This window comes from Sus scrofa, chromosome X (genome assembly GCF_000003025.6).
Source record: "Sus scrofa isolate TJ Tabasco breed Duroc chromosome X, Sscrofa11.1, whole genome shotgun sequence".
Lineage (NCBI taxonomy): Eukaryota > Metazoa > Chordata > Mammalia > Artiodactyla > Suidae > Sus > Sus scrofa.
In genome coordinates, this window is record NC_010461.5 from 79,507,319 (window position 1) to 79,525,644 (window position 18,326).

The window sequence follows — 18,326 nt, forward strand, 5'->3', positions numbered from 1 at the left end:
GTCGAGTTACTACCTGGCAGGGAGGATAAGAAGAAAGTGAAATATAGAAAAGTGATTTAATCTCACTACTGCAGTTTTGTAAAATATAATTTGTTTTTCCCCTAGCACAGCAGAGTTTCATGCTGATAACAAGCTACTGAATTAATAAATCCATTGCAACTATTGAGACTTTTCCTTTAATAACATAACGAATGCTGGGCATTAAGAAGAGAAAAGAAAAGGCATTCTTTGTACACATGTTACTTCTTAGCAGACCTACATTCCCAAGCATAGGAAAAATACCGTCATACCCTGTGAAAATATTTTGTGCTTCTCAATTAGAATTCTGTATTTTCCACACAAAAGCACACTGTTTCCTGGAACACATTTGCTTACTTTCCAATTGGAAAGATATTTAGGGGTCTATTTTGTTATCATTACATGTGCTTAACTCCAATTACAGTTAATGGGACTTGTGTGTCTATAGTCATAGTAACCTCTGAACTACTTTAACATTATTGCTTCCCATTACCATCCTCTTTAAAATAACTTTCATCTCCTCTGCTAACCTGAACTACCATGGTAACCTGGGATTCTGTTTTCTTTGCTTGGATTTATTTGCATGTAATGAAGGATATAGATTATACAACATTGTCTGTTTCTAGTTTTAAGAATATTACAATGTCATTGAGATTAGAATAGGGTTAGAACCATTTAATTAAGTAGAGGTAACTTTTTGGCTTCTAGGCATGCATTTTTGCACAGCACTCTGTATGTAATTCTATTGGAATAAAATTATTTGATATATTTTAACAGCTGTGGTATCTAGTGGAAACAGAATTTATAAAACATTATAAAACATGAGAAAAAGTTTACAAACTAGAAGCATTAGACTTGATCAAAACTATACATTTAATTCCAATTCAAAATTTTGATAAGGCAAAGATGGTGATAATAAGTGTATTATAACATCTAAGTAGAATTGGTGATGCTCTTTTCCTTTGTGCTGGCCTCTGCTGTATTTCCAGAAGAAAAGTTGTCAGCTAACAGAAAAAAAGTGCTCAGAAGACAGGAAAAGAGGCTTGTTAAGTCTTTAAGACAATGAAGCACCTGAGGAGAACTTTTAAGTACATCATTAGGGACTTTAGAGTCATTTGACATATTGGCACTCAACAAATAGACATATGCCTAGTTTTACTAGGATAGCCTAGTTGGTACCCACTGTGTTTGTTTGTCAGGTTGTATTGTTTTCAATGTGTTTTGTGATTATACCATGATGTAGAGTTCTAAAATGTGCCCAAAAAAGACATATTTGAAAGGAAAATATAAATTATGGAGGATTATCTCTACCACATATTAAAACATAAGACTAACATAATGAAATCAGTAGTAATTGGCACAAAAATAGTTGGAAAAATACTTAGGTTACTGGAACAGAAATGTATGCTAGTATCGATAATATATGATATAGAGGTATCATCAATTAGTGTAGAAATTCATGATTATTCAACAAATGGTGCTGGAACAACCCATTTACTCTTTGCGTGGAAAAAAACCAAGCAATGTGGAAACTTACCTGACATTGTACAACAAAATAAATTCTAGATCGTTTAAATAGATGTTTTTTTAAAAAATCAAACCTTAAAGAACAAGAAAAGATATAGTTGAATGTTTATCACATGTCTTTGGCGAGAGAAGAACTTTCTAAGCTTTAAAATAAAAGAACAGATCACAATGTAAAAAAGACTGATAGATTTAGCTATGTAAAAATAATAAAAGTGAAACAATATGTTCCTTAAAAGCCCATAACACAAACCAAATAAATAGGTAATCAAAAAACTGAGGGAAATATTTTATATAAATATTTCAATTGGTTACCATCTTTAATATATAGAGTTCAAAAGAAAAAAGCAAAAACCTAAGACCCTAATAAATTAATGGGCAAGGGATATGACTAGCATTTAAAGGAAGAAATATAATAACATGAAAGTTTCCACTTCACTAGGATTTAAAGAAAAGCAAAAGGAGTGAATCAGATGCCATTAGTCACATTTTTATATTAGCTCATTTTAAAAAGATTAGCACCCAACAATGAGATCAGACAAATTCATATACCTATTGCCATTTGGATTTTTTTTTTTGAGTGCTCAAGAGTTTATTTTCTATTATTATTATAGCTTACTTCCTTATACCAAGTATACCGAAATGGATATTATGGAATTATATAATTTATTTATTTATTCAAAATCTTTTTTATTTTATTTTCCCACTGTACAGCAAGGGGGTCAGGTCATTCTTACATGTATACATTACAATTACAGTTTTTCCCCCACCATTTCTTCTGTTGCAACATGAGTATCTAGACATAGTTCTCAATGCTATTCAGCGGGATCTCCTTGTAAATCTATTCTAAGTTGTGTCTGATAAGCCCAAGCTCCCGATCCCTCCCACTCCCTCCCCCTCCCATCATTTGGATTTAAATTAATACATATATTCTGGAATACAATTTGGACTTAATTTTGCATACTTAACAATGCCACCTCTACACATGATTCACATAATAAGATATAAACTATAAGGATGTCCATTGCAAGGCTTTTTATAATAGAAAAAATGAGGGGCAACCTCAATGTCCAGAAGTAGAGAAATGGTTAACCAATTTGTGGTATATTTATCTATTAAAAATCATGTTTCCAATATCATGCTTCAGAAGTTTAAAGACATGGAAAATTTCTACAATAAAATGTTAAATGAAAAAGTAGAACACTAAACTGCATATATAGTTTGAGCTCAAACTTTTTTTTTTTTAAAGATACTGTTCTGGTAAGTGAAGAGAACAAATCTGGTCAACAAATTGAGCAATTGGCTGTCTTCCACAAAGAAATTAGCCCCAAGCCTAATTTAGTTGCTACCTTCCTTTTAGTCGTTTCTAGTGAGTAAGAAACTGTTATCAATTTAGGAACCCCAGAAGCACAGAAAATAAATAAATAAACAGTTTGGGAATCGTGGAACAGAAGGGAAAAAAAGATGTAAGTTCATATGAAATGATTTCAATATAACAGTCTGAAATAAATTCTCTTTCATCAGTGTTTGGCATGGAAATAGCTACCCAATAGACATTTCCTAAACCAACCTAAGGTTTTCTTGGTGTTCTTAGCCTGAGCTGCACAAACCCAATCCTCTGTTTGCTCTTTTTGCTGGAAACAATGCCTATCCATTTATGGTCAATCTGTCACACCATCATCTTTGAAGAGCTTTGGAGAAAAGAAAGCTCATAGTAAATTACAGAGAGTTTCTTTTACTTTGTTTTCTCGCCAACTAATTTGCATTCAAATGGGGTATTTTATAGCACAATGTGCAATATATGCCAGGCACCCTTATTTTATGTTACCCTGCTGGGAGGGTATCGTTGTATTGTTAGGTCAACATTGATACATCTAACATGCCTATGAAGCACAGGGAAGGAAATGGTTCTTCCATAGACAACAGATGGACACCTAACCCGGGGGGAAATAAATAATGGGCATGGTCTTTTTATCACAGGTTTTCAATCTCAACTTGACCTACTCGTGCAATATATAACATACAGTACCTTTGGCATACACTCACTTTGTGGGGTGTAATTGAACATTCCGGGGTTACATACCGCAGACACTTGAGTCCTTTGGTCTCACACCAAGTTTTGCTTAGGCTTTATCTATGATATGCTTATTTCTCGGTTATTTCATTTGACAAAGTTTCCAGTAAGAAGAAAATTAGCAATGTAGATTTAGGTATGGATCTGAAATTTTGTGACATTCAGGTATTTCACAGATGACATGCTTCGTATGTAATTGTTGAATAAATGATTGTATGAATCCAATACAATAACAAGTTTAATCTATTCACTCTGGGCTCAGTTGGGAAGGTTTTCAGATGAATGCCAAGTCAGTTTATGCTCAGAAAAAGTATAAAGCTCCTTGCTCTTATGACAGTAGGGAAAGCTATGACAGTGGCTTGCACTGGTTAATCTGATATTCAGAATGTGCAGAAGCATGTTAAAGCTAGTCCATGTGGTTATATTCTTTTTAGCAGATTGGCATATTGTTTTAGATTTGGTCACCTTTCCTCCACAGACTGCACGTTTTCGTGTAACTTTGTCCCTCTCTTCAATTTCATACTCTGACCAGGTCACTCTCTGTAATATCATAATCTTTTCACCTTCACATGAGCACATTTCAAAGACAAGTCTTTGCTGACCAAAGAAAATCTCTTAGGGTATGCCCAACTATGGTGGGTTTGGAGGGTATGTCTTGGGACCAAAATCTCAAGATTTACTGTTGCATTAATCCCTGTGTTTATAAACAGTAGAATCCCTTAATAAATTCTTAAACCATGAAGCTATATTAGACTCTCTAGGCTTTCTTATCCACTATGTTACCTCATGCATTCAAGGGGAACGTTATGACAAATTAAGTTCCCTCAACATCTAGTAAAATGCATCTTCCTGTATCTCATTGCACAATATGCCCAATAAGTATACAGACATAGATAGATGCCTCCCCTCACCCTCATCTTCTCCTCTTTAATTTCCCCAAACACGACAAGGCAAATTGGAAAAGGAAGCCACTAGTTGTTAACAAAGCCCTCCACATCATCTCAGGTAAATGCATATGTTTTAAACTATTGACTTTTTAGAGGAGCAACTCCTATTTTTTTTTTTTTTTCATCAAAGCTCTTCTAGTATCAGTAGTGTTGGGAGAATAAGACTGGTTAGAAAAGTATATTTGGTTCAGTCTGGGTCCCCTGGAGCTCTCAAATCATATCACATGGGCACCTGCCCCCTCCATCTATGTTTCCAAGTAGAAAATGCAATAAAGAGTTCCTGCTGTGGTGCAACAGGATCAGCAGCATCTCTGCAATGCCAAGAATACTGGTTCAATTCTCGGCCCAGCATAGAGGTTTAAAGGATCCAGCCTTGTCACAGCTGTGGCATAGGTCGCAACTGTGGCTCAGATCTGATCCCTGGCCTAGGAACTCCATATGCAGTGGGGCAGCCAAAAAAGGGGGGAAAAAAAGAAAAAATGAAAAAAAAAAAAGAAAGGAAATGCAATAAACTCTCAAATCACTTCAGTTACCCCATCATCTCTGACAGTAATACTATCTAGCATTTGCTCTTTTCCCATAAATTTGATGCCAACTACATGTGCTGACCTTTTGAGGGTCGTGCCACTGATTTTAACCCATTAGTATTTAATACTATAAATATCCAAGTTGCATTTTTAAAAATTCAGTGACTCAATCTCTGCCTCAAAGAAGGCATGAATGCAAGCATGAAGAGTTGCTGTCATTAGGTTGCAAGCTATTCAAATGTGAGGAGAGATGAATATTTATATTCATATTATATATACATAACATCTCGAAATTGCACTTCTGCTCTGATCCATACTAGAGTATAAATATATATTTTGTACCGAAAATATTTTTAACATAAAGACAGAGAATTGTAAATAAAGCACAAAAATCCAGATCAGTCATTGCTGCCATTGTTTCTAATGGCATTTTTCACACATGAGGTCATACGTTGACATTTCAAAAATGCAAATAATGACCTTTACAGAATTTCTTCTTATTAAATCACCTCATTAACATAGGGATCAATTAGGTACCAAAAAATTGGTAAGATAGAGCAAAAGAAGGGCGGGAAGGAGGAAGGGAAGGAAGGAAAGAAGGAGAAAGGAACAGAGGAAATGTAGAATAATTCTCTTTTGCGTATAATAAAAGCTGGATTTGGACTCTGAACCGGTGTTTATCCTGCCTTCCAAAAGCTTCAGTGTCCTTTCCTCAGATCAGTTTTGACTTGAAAGTTATTTTCTCACACTAGATGCTACTAAATAAGTTACAGGTTGATATGAATCCTCATATTACATCATTACTGCTGCAAGCCTAGGTTCTTGTATATGGTACTTCTCTTTAATCCAGTGGTCAGTGAATAATGGTATGAGGTACCAATAGCATTCCTGGAGTAACTGTGGGTGCCAGCTGACCTTAGTATGTACGACCACCAAGGCACAAGCCTTTTTTTGAGCCAAGACAATCCTTTGTGAATGGTACCATCATTGTCGTATCTGATAGCTTTAACACTGAATGCTTAAACATTAGCAATGCAATGGTAACCACCATATTACAATCTCATTTGTAAATGTTTTCTAAGAAGTTCCAAACCAATCTGTATGCAAACCAGTGACATTTAAGTAATAAGCCCTTTATCTAGGAATGTTATCCTCACACTTTTAGCTGAATTGTGATTCATATCACAAACTAAATAATAGATTTTTAAAATGATATCCTTAAAAGGATATCCAAATAATTCATCCCTCAGATATATCTCTAAAGAGAGAAAATGTTTCTTTCTTTCTCACCTCTCAATGGTATTACTGCATTATAAGGCAATTTAAGCTTATGGTTGTTTGACTCAGTGCACTCATACTGTGGTGTTAATGAGGCCAAGGTCAGTTAGCTTTGCTCTGTGTATTGACCACAGACTACCAGGAATCAGTCAAAAAACAAACAAACAACAAACAAACAAAAAACCACTAGCACAGATGAGAAAGGTCCCATCGCAAAACCTCAGCATTTCTCACAGTCTGTCCTCCCCATGGGACAGGAAGGATGTGTTCCTTGAGTATCATCATCTTAGGAAATGGTTAGAAGCTTGGGAGACCCAACATCTACCTCTGAACAAAGCAGGCCTGACATTTAGGCATTAACTTTGCATCATAATCCCCAGTCATACCAGTGATTTGCTGTATAACCTTCATCACTAAAGCAGAGATAATAGGATAGAATGAAATGGGCTTACCTCCCGGGGATGTTGTGTGAATTAGCAAATTAATGAGTATAAAGTGTTAGCATTTATGTAAGTGTTGGTGGTTGTCATTATTTCTAGGGACCTAGTATCATTCTAAATAGAGAATCTAAGTATATTACGCTTTTGTCAAAAAGGGATTTTCACCCACATCAATTGCATTTGAGCTGAGCATAAAACAGAGGTGATAATAACATAGTCGTGATCATCACAATACAGAGCTGTAATCCTTTTTCCTATTAAAGCTGAAACTATTTTCAGCAACTTTCAATGCTTTTAAACTTTGCTTTCCAAGCTTTGTGCCAACAGTTATCTCTACAGTGATTCTTTCTCCTGTGATGGGTGAGGGGAATGGGACCTATTCATTATTCATTCCTGTAATGACTATATAATGTATTGAATATGCTTACATCACACAGTCAGGCAAAGAATCAGTAGCTGGTTTGATTGCCACACTTTGAAATCATTGTAAAAAATAAGAACGTTTTCGCTCTGCCCATGCTGTTGTCCTCTAGAGGTAACCAACATCCAGATTGAAAACTCATGGGGAATTGAAGTGCTTTCCAACAAAAGGCACTGTACATAGATCCTTTCAATTTAACATCTTTACCAAGGAATTTTATTGTCGCCTGCTATTTCCAAGGGGACTGTGTGCTTGAGAGAATCCTTCCATTTCTTTTATCACTCTGACTTCACTTACCAAGAAAAGTCATTTAATGCTGATTGCAAACTCTTGAACTCAGCCTGGAAGCTTCAGCAAGAACTCCTGAGATCTGAACTCCTCGTTACTTATTTACATATTCATTTGAAGTGATTTTCCGGGAGTGTTTGAAAACCTCTTTTGACCTGACATTGCATAATAGCCAGGATCTAAAGCTCACCATGTTTTTGTTTCTTTTACTCTGTCTTACAGATAACAGACGAGTACCTTTGGAAAGGTCACGCTCTCGCCACAATTGAGCTATCTCATCTAAGTGATTCCTGATGCCAAAGAATATGAAAATATTTAAGTCAACAAAGTCATTCATTCTGAGAAGAACAAAACATGCACTCAAGGGATGGAGAAGAAATAAGTGCGTTTCTGCAAAGATCAAGCTGTGTAAAATAGCGTGCATCTCTAAAGCTACTGAAAGACTCCTCCCACAGTTATACAAATACAACACAATCATCAGGATTATAAAATGTGTGTTCCATTTTAGTGCAAAGATGTATATTATTCATTATTGTGTGTGGCCTGACAGTGATAATGAAAAGTGTGAGAAACTGAAGAGTTCTTTCTGAGGCTTTCAAAACCATTCAGTCTGTCAAAAATGTATAATGTTTCTCGAATTTGAAGTCACTTCCCTCCCTCAAAAAGGAAGTAAAGAGAAGAAAAAGAATAGAAAGAATTAGTCAATGTCTGCTTCTGATTCCTATTGTTAAAAAAAAAAAGGGAAAAGGCCAGGAAAATGTGTATGTTAATGGTTTGGAGAAGCATTGATATTGCACACTTTATACGAGAAGTCATTTTGGAAACTCAGAAAAAGTACTGCTTCACCCCCATCAAGTTATTTAGAATCTTATCTCAAGTGAAAGTTGATGGATTCATCTGCTTTGGCTGAAATTAAACTTATCATTAATCTAGAGTTTCAGCATGATATTGCAGGCACTTACCGTGGCTAAAAATAAACCAAAGTTTAACAGAAGCAGTTAGAGAAAGTGATTTAAACTTTATTTAAAGAGGTATTTTCTAATGATGCACATATATCTACTTTATACAAAGACTTTGTATGGCTATTTTTGAGAAAAACCGCATGTTTTAATGTTTATGCTAGGGATGAATCTGCAAATTCTGCTACCTTCATTTAGATTTTTAAAGGTAAATTTTGATTCCTATACTCCATGGTTTATTTCTTCTCTTTGTTGCTTCTTTTTCCCATGACCCCCTTAAAGGCATGGAATAGTGTTCTAGGAGACCTGAGAGGAAAAAGATTCCTCTCTGCAGGAGGCAGCAGAAAACTGTCTGAAAGGTCAATTGTTTTATCTGCCTTTCTAATTCCCTTTCCAATTCTGCCTCGGTGGTCTGAAGAAGAAAAAGAAATTATGTGTATGTATCTGTATATATGTGTAGATATTTATATCTCCTGCTACAATAATTCCACATCCCAGTGATTAAGTGAATTTCTCAATCATTGTCATACTTACCTTATAGTAACAAATTTCAGTGATGCTGCCAAAACAACTCTAGGAGTAAAAAACAGGCTCTACATTTTTCTTAAATAGATGACGGGGGAACAGTTATACTTAACTTGACTATTATTTTTTAAAATGCATTGAAATAATGTGGTATAACTTCTCTGGAGTGCAATTTTAAGACTAATCCATGCAAATGATTGTGATTATTGTAAAAGATTTCTTATATGTATATTTCTTATATAGAAATCCTATTTCTACTTCTTCAAAGCACATTAAGACATTCCGAAAGAACAAATAGACTGGCTTGACATGTCACCACCTGAGAAGCTACAATAGTGTAAACAAGTGACCAGTAGCTCAGTTTCCTTTATATAGATGTATAGTGATTCAAACTGCTACCTTTTCCTCCAGTACGTTCTTACTTGGGTCCTAACCTTTACAAAGTTCTAAAGCTGCTACAATAGAGAAATCAAAAAGAGTAACAGGATCTGAGATTTACAATTTTATCCTATATTAAGACATATACATATACACACACAAAAAAGTTTGAGACATATCTGCTTCACACATTGTTTTTTTAATAATAACAACAAAGATTTAGGTTCTACTAATTTATGTAAATACTTTGTGTATTTTTAACTTCACGAAGTCTTTTCTGAAATCTTCATGGTATGGCTTTTTCGAGTCTTTTGATAGGTTTTCAGGCTGTAGGAAAATGATATTTTGAAATATTAACCCTGACTAATATTTAGGGGCATTTGCCATGCCATTATTATCAAGCTGGTCAAGGTAGAAATACTGATGCATATCACCTTTTCCAGATGTGAACTTGCCTTATTTTTTAGTTTGTGAGAAAAAAAAGAAGTACTATTATTGATAAATTATATATTTGTATTTAGAGTAATCCCACATGCTTTTCACAAACATTATAAGACCTTTCAGGGTCTTTCAGGAAGTTCTGATCACTGAATTAAAGGGTTTGCTCCCCAGATGTATAATGGTCCTGCTCTAGCCATTTATAGTTTTGTTTCGGATTGAAAATTATCACCAAAAAAGTGCATTAGTGACATTTTTAGCATAGAACCAAATTATACTATAGTCTTTTGTTGAGTTTATTACCGTCACATTTGAGAAGCAGCACTTTATACAGATTTTTCAGAAAGTTTTTAAAAAGTGCAAAACCCTTAAAAATGTTTACTGGTTGTATTAGTTTCCTTCGTCTGCTATAACAAATTACCACAAACCTGGTGGCTTAACACATCAGAAATTTATTCTCTATGAGATCTTGGATTATCTTTACTATCATTACTCTGAATTCTTTTTCAGGTAGATTGCCTTTCTCCACTTCACTTAGTTGTTCTTCTAGGGTTTTATCTTATTCGTTTGTCTAGAACATATTTCTCTGCCATCTTATTTTGTCCGGCTTTCTGTGTTTTTGGTCTCCTTTCCACAGGCTGCATGATCATAGTTGTTCTTACTTCTGGTGTCTGCCTCCTGGTGGGGTTGTTCTAGGGGCTTGTGCAGGCTTCCTGATGAAAGGGACTGGTGCCTGCCCACCGGTGGGTGCAGCTGGGTCTGGTCCCTCTGGTGGGCAGAACCACGTCAAGGGGTGTGTTTAGAGGCAGCTATGGGCTCAGGATGACTTTAGGCAGCCTGTCTGCTGATGCGTGGGGCTGTGTTCCCACCCTGTTGGTTATTTGGCCTGAGGGGTCCCAGCCCTGGAGCCTACAGCCTATTGGGTGGGGCCAGGTTTTGGTATCAAAATGACAACTTCCAAGAGAGCTCATGCCGATGAGCACTGCTAGCAACCTCCACCATCAGTATTCTTATCCCACAGTGAGCCACAGCCACTATTTCCCCCAGGAGACCCTCAGCAGCTAGGTCTGGCCCAGGCTGCTATGAAATCACTGCTTTTTCTCATAATCCAGATTATCTAAATCAGAATTCCTTTGCATCTGTGAATCAGTGAAACAAGACCACAAATTATCTGCTTCCAAAATACAGTGGTGGGACAGGCATATGGTAATAGCTGTAGACATTCCTATTCCAAAAGGGAGAAAAAGGAACAGAGAAAGGAGTCACTTGTTCTGATAATTTTCAGAATTCAGCCAGGAAGAATCCATTTAGCTTTCAAGGACTGGCAATAATCCTCCTTTTCTCAGAGCTACACCCTTTAGGCTGCAGCTCTGGCCTCTTGGCCTATGGATTGAGTCTTTGCCTATGTGCCATGGCTTGTACTTCTGCCTCTGAATCTGCAGCTCTGCCCTAGGGTTGGTCCTTTCTATTGAAGAGTAGCACCTGTTTGCAGCCTGTAAAATTTTGGTACTCTTACAACCTTCTCTTGTTTTGTCTTGTCTCTGTCCCTTCCAGGCTAAGTCGGAACTGTTTCTGCTGGTATAACTTTCTTCAAAACTTTGTAGGCTCCCCATATATATCACATTGATTCAATAGTGAGAAAAGAAAGTCTTGACAGATCTTTGCCAGATGACCCCATCTCTCTTCCTGGCTTCTACTGAGATGGTTGTGTGGATTAATGAGTCAATGGCTAATCTCTTCAGCACCAGCCGAATGTTATCCAGGCTTCCTTTATCTCCAGAGCACGCTATCCTAATAGTGAATCTCCTAATTTTATCATCTTTTGCAATCTGAATAGGCTCAGAATTTCCTGAATCGTCAAGTGCTGGTTCTTTTATGCTTAACAGTTCTTTCTTCAATTTATCTCTTTCCTCTCATATAAGCTCAAGAAAAAAAAAATAGGCTATACTTCCAATGTTTTGTTCTTAAATTTCCTCAGCTAAATATCCATAATCATTAGTTATAGATTTTACTTTCCACACAACTGTTGGAGAAAATTTGGATAAGCTTTTTTTGCCATTGTATAACAAGGATCACCTTTCCTCTAGTTTCCAATAAAATTTTTCAGTTCCTTCTGAGCCCTCACAAGAAGCACCTTAAATGTTCATATTCTTACCAACAGTCTATTTAAGGCAATCTATGCTTTTTCTATCATATACATAAAAATTCATCTAGTCTTTACACAATATCTAATTCCAAAGCCACTTACACATTTGTAGGTATTTGTTAGAGCAGTATCTGACTTTCTGGTACTAAAGTCTGTATTCTATTCCTGTAGTTACTGTTAACAGATTGCTCCACCTGTGGCCACTTAAGACAAGAGACATTTATTATCTTACTGTTTTAGAGGCCAGAAGTCCTAAATTGAGGTCTTGGCAGGGCTGCACTCCCTCTAGGAGAAAATCTGTTCCTTGCCTTTCCCAGATCCTTGTGACTGTCATCATTCCTTGGCTTGTGGCCAAATCTCTGCTCTGTCTTCATATAACCTTTCCCTCTGTATATCTAATCTACCTCTGCCTGTCTCTTATAAAGACACTTATGAAGGCATTTAAGGGCCACCAGTTTATCCATGATAATCTCCTTATCTCAATATCCTTAATTTAATTACATCTATGAAGACCCTTTTTCCAGATAAGGTAATGTCATAGGTTCTGAGAAGTAGGATATGGATGTATCTTTGGGGAGCCACCATGCAGCTCATGACACTAGTCATTGCACATAAATGTACTTTTCACTTTTTAAAATGTATCCTTGGTGCTCAAGCTAAATTCGAGTTTGTCTCTAAAAGCTATTGTATGCACAAGCTACTGCATGCTTTGATGTTAAATGGCTGAACAGGCTAGTCAAAATTCAGTTGATAATTTTGTTACTATGGCCAATTAGCTTGAAAAAAATACTTGGTTCCAAATCTGAGCTCTGGTGTATCTCTGCTACCCCTTTTATGGAGTCTTTGACCAAATGTCTTCTATGATTAATAATGTAGGTATAAAACTACCTCTGATATTGAAGTGTTCTTTATAAGTTTATTTTAGATATTGTAATCCCTCAGCTTAAAGGAGAGGTGACAGCAAGGCCTGTTTGAATGGATACTGAGGGAACTTGTGCCCATACCAAGACATTCAGAACAAGTATTGCAATAGCAGTAGAACCATGGATTCGTGTTTTTGTTTTGCTTCGGAATAAACACCTGCCTCTTTGCAGGACCAAGAATGACTTTCGATCTATCTGTAATGCCTACTTATTCAATAAAGTTAAGATTACATTAAATGTTGTGCTGCCTATGATAATTAATATTAAGGAGGAGTGAAAAGGCACAAACTGAAGTATAAAGACAGGATGTAACAACATTCTAGAAGGAGAGCAGAAGCTTCAACATAACAAAAGTACAAAAAAAGTGGAATTCCCGTCGTGGCTTAGTAGTTAACGAATCCAACTAGGAACCATAAGGTTGCGGGTTCGATCCCTGGCCTTGCTCAGTGGGTTAAGGATTTGGCATTGCCATGAGCTGTGGTGTAGGTTGCAGACGCGGTTCAGATCCTGCGTTGCTGTGGCTCTGGCCTAGGCTGGTGGCTACAGCTCAGATTCGACCCCTAGCCTGGGAACCTCCATATGCCGCAAGAAGCGGCCCCAGAAAAGACAAAAAGACAAAAAAAAAAAGTATTTCTATAAGGAACTGATCAGGTTGAAATCATGGGATATATTCAAAGACACACATACCTATGGGAATCATAAGATTTTTAAAAAAATATTCCTTAGCACTTCTTGCCAGAGTAGTGGAGAGATGTTTTGTACAACTTAAAAGCAAAAAAGCCAATCAATCAATGGAAAAATGGGCAAAAGACCTGAATAGCCATTTCTCCAAAGAAGATATACAGATGGCCAGCAAACACATGAAAAAACGCTCAACATCGCTGATTATAAGAGAAATGCAAATCAAAACTACCATGAGATATCACCTCACACCAGTCAGAATGGCCATCATTAATAAATCCACAAATAACAAGTGCTGGAGGGGCTGCGGAGGAAAGGGAACCCTCCTGCACTGTTGGTGGGAATGTCAACTGGTACAGCCACTATGGAGAACAGTTTGGAGATACCTTAGAAATCTATACATAGAACTTCCACATGACCCCGCAATCCCACTCTTGGGCATCTATCCGGACAAAACTACTTAAAAGAGACACGTGCACCCGCATGTTCATTGCAGCACTATTCACAATAGCCAAGACATGGAAACAACCCAAATGTCCATCGACAGATGATTGGATTAGGAAGAAGTGGTATATATACACAATGGAATACTACTCAGCCCTAAAAAAGAATGACATAATGCCATTTGCAGCAACATGGATGGAGCTAGAGAATCTCATACTGAGTGAAATGAGCCAGAAAGACAAAGACAAATACCATATGATATCACTTATAACAGGAATCTAATATCCAGCACAAATGAACCTCTCCTTAGAAAAGAAAATCATAGACTTGGAGAAGAGACTTGTGGCTGCCTGATGGGAGGGGGAGGGAATGGGAGGGAATGGGAGGGATCGGGAGCTTGGGCTTATCAGACACAACTTAGAGTAGATTTACAAGGAGATCCTGCTGAATAGCATTGAGAACTTTGTCTAGATACTCATATTGCAACAGAAGAAAGGGTGAGGGAAAAAATGTAATTGTAATGTATGCATGTAAGGATAACCTGACCCCCTTGCTGTACAGTGGGAAAATAAAAAAAAAAAGAAATGTATAATCCTATTGGGAAGCCATAAAGAACACACCATAAAATCAAATAAATGAACTCTCTGATTTAAAAAAAAAATTTGTGTATCTACTATACAAATCAAGAAATAAAATGTTACCAGCACCTCCAAAAAAAAAAAAAAGTCCAGAAAAGTCAGAATGGTTATTTACATCCTCCAAAGAAACTGTCTACAGAAAAGGGCTTATTTACCTTGGTTAAAGAACAAAAGTAAATGTGCTTCAAATGCTCAGAGGGGCGAAATCTGGAATTATTAAAGGATTGTAGATAATTATTCTCTGGAGGGGTTTCAAAAGAATCTCTCATTACAGGTAGGCTGACTTGAAGATGGAGGGTTGCACAAAGTAATAACCAGATCTATATGGTCCAAAGTACCTGGCAAGATCATTGTTCCCCTTAATGACTTGCTTCAGGAATCAAATACATTGGCTTTTTTCTCCCCCAGAGACCCAAGTAGGCAAACTCCTTAGTAGGTAGTCTGAAAATCAGTGTCCACAACTAGGGGAATTCAAGCTTACTGCTAAGGCTCAAAGGAAAATAGAAATCTGGAAACTGATATATATGCAATACATGTGACATGGTATATAGTTTTGATTTATAGTAAAAAGAAAGAGCCAAAGATCCCATTTACAGTCTGAATTTACTTAGATGTCTAGTGTCCCAATAGCCACAAATAAAATGTTATTATTTTCCATTGTATATTTCCAAATAAATATATATATATATATATATATATTTCCAAATAAATATATTTCCATTGTATGGAAAAACAACTTGCAAAATTCATGAATTGTTCAAATTATGACTTTTTTCCTAGTTCTTGGAGATTAGCCAGAGTTCAGACTTTAGCCATGATGACATATCTTGGCTAATAGAGGTTTGGCCAGTATTTTTACCTATACTTTGGCTGAGGTGCAAGCAATATTTTCACCTTTTGATGTGTATGAGCAAAGCATAAGCACTTATATTATTAAAAATAATAATAAAAAACCTTTAACTTCTCTACTTTGCTAAAAGCTCCACTGTGGCTATTCTAATCATCAAGTGCCCATTCAGGGGATACCACTTTTTAGGACACAATTATGAATTACATACAGTTCCTGCCTTCAGGGACCTCACAGTCTAGTAAGATGTAGGACAATGATTACAAAAAGAATCATAATCCAAGGTGAAAAGAAAGAGATCAATATCTGGGAGTTCCCACCCTGGCACAGCGGGTTAAGAATCCAACTGCAGCAGCATGTGTTGCTGCAGAGGCACAGGTTCAATCCCCGGCCCAGTGCAATGGGTTAAAGGATCAGGGGTTGCCATAGCTTCAGCTCAGGTTGCAGCTGTAGCTCAGATTCAGTCTTGGCCCAGAAACTTACAAATGCCATGGGTATGGCCATAAAAATTTTTTAAAAAAGTCATCAATGTCGTAAAAGTGATATAGATAAGGCCCAGAGGAGTCCTGAAAAAACAATTCACTAAGTTTTAGAGAGGTGATGTGAGGTAGGTATTGGGATAAAAAGCAGTTATTGATATAGACTTTTTGGTAGCACTGGCATTTGAGATGTTAGTCTACCAAAATTTAATGAGCACCTACTGAGTGCCAACCGCAATGCTAGGCTCTGAGAACGTAACAGTGAACCAGATAGATGTGGTCCCTATTCTCACAGAACTTAATGTCTTTTTGAGGAGGGTGGAAATGTGTGAGCAGAAGTACTAACTTTGATATGCACATGCAAGGAATATGTGTAAGATCCATGAAAAGCAGCAGTGATTATGTGTTCATGGCTTGATTTCATAAATGCTGGGAAATACTGAGGAATTTTGAGGAAAGAAATGACAAAGATTACTTAAGAAAGGTGATGCTGGAAGCTCTGTGTAGGACAGAGGGGAGAGGTCACAGAAGGCTGATTTTGTTGGAGGCTAATTATTGCAATGCAATAATACTTTGTTTTTATTTTTGCAATAACACTTTAGATAATTAATGAGGGGCCTAGCTAGGGGAGCATCAGCGGGACAGATCCAAGCAACATCTGAAGAATTGGCAACCAATTAGATGTTGAGGGATGAGGAGAGGAAAGATTCAAATCCAACACCAAGGTTTCAGGTCTGAGTGAATGGTAGGCCACTTTCTACAGAAAAAATTGAACACAGGAAGAGCTCATCTTTGCCGTGATGTCATGGATATGTACAGCGGCCACTCCAACACTTTATACGATCCTATTATCTGTGTTGTTGAATGGTTCATACAAGCCTCATATACAAAGAGCATCAAGTCATGAACCACAGAGCAGACAGGAGAACATGATTCCACATATGGGCGTATTTAGTGATATTACAGTGATTACGGTAATAAGGGCCAGTGTAAACTCTCTAGGCTGTATTCTTTTTCTTTCCTTCTCTTTCCCCTTCTCTTTCCATTTCCAATTCCTTCTCTTTTCTTCTCAATAATACTGAAAGTCGAAACTGAATGGCTGTTCAAACGAAAAGCTGACAAAGATTGAGTGGACACTAAAATATACTGATTCAATGTTGGTCTCATATTGACAGAAAAGAAGGCATTTAGCTGAAGTATAATTTATGGGAAAAGCTTTAATTAGTTCATAACTAGGACTTCTTAAGTGTCTGGTTAATATTTTAAGCCATACATTTAAGAGGGCCTTGAACAAATATTACTCTCTAAAATAACAGCAAATTCTCCGTTTGACTGTTTTCTCAAGAATTTTTCAAACTTTCAAATTCTACCCAGGTCTATTCCCTGTATGCTAAATACCTTTCTACTCAAAGAACCATAAGGCTTCCCTCCTCAATATATTCAACTGCTAGGTACATGCAACACTGAATGGCTTTATTTTAGCTAATATTCTTTTGCTTTAGAAGAGGACCTGGTTCTATTCCATCTCATCTCCAACCCACAAATATTTTGTGTAATTGTCTATTTTTCTACAAATACCTGAATATCACAATAGGAATTACATTGAAAATAACCAAATACTATGAATTTTCTCTTTGAATGGTTTTTCTAAACCTATGACATATAATAGCAGAGTGGCCTATACTTGCTAACAAAAATCAAGTAACGAGTATTTTACACCAGTGAATGATGGATGGTTATCACTTATAGTGGTGCTTGGGGTAGGAAGCGGAGGGAGATGAAAGGGGTCAGGCATAAGACCCCCTTATCAAAACTCAATATAATAATAAAAATCAAAGCATCTGTTAGATGTCAATGACCTTTTGACTCCAGAGCAACTGGGATAAAAAGCTGACTTGCTGTGACCTTGTATTGTGTGGTGCTTTGTACTTTTGAAAGGACTTTCACTTTTCACATCCATTATTTCATCATCTCATTTCCTCTCAGTCTACAGGCATCCTCAAGTCTCCTTTATCTGATTAAACAACAACAGCAACCTTCCTGTGACACTCTTTCTCCTTCAAGGCTATCATTGACCACCTAACTGCCAAATCCTATGAATTCCCCTTCATCCTGATCCTGCCTACTTTTCCCCAGGTTTGCACAAAGGACACCTAGCCCTGTCTTCTCCCACCCTGCAGAAAATTCTTCACTCCCATTTATTAGTGATTGTCTTCCCATGACCACTAAATATAGGCAGTATCTCTGGTGTTCATTCATATTCTCACTACCATCAGGGTCATCTTAGCCATATCTACAGCTTCGACAATTTGCTGTGAGCAGATGCTGAGATCTCACCAGAACCCTGTAAA

General features: G+C 36.8%; 1 protein-coding gene across 4 annotated transcripts in view; it reads left to right on the top strand.

Moving 5' to 3' along the window:
- The window catches only part of DIAPH2 (diaphanous related formin 2), a 918,057-nt gene extending 904,934 nt beyond the window's left edge, over positions 1–13,123 (top strand). For all 4 annotated transcript variants that reach the window (XR_002340795.1, XM_021080479.1, XM_021080480.1 and 1 more), the window contains one exon: positions 7,740–13,123. Coding sequence is in view for 3 of the 4 variants with exons in the window: in XM_021080479.1 (XP_020936138.1) it covers positions 7,740–7,786 (47 nt within the window). In the remaining variant the exon portion in view is untranslated. The remainder of the gene's footprint in view (positions 1–7,739) is intronic.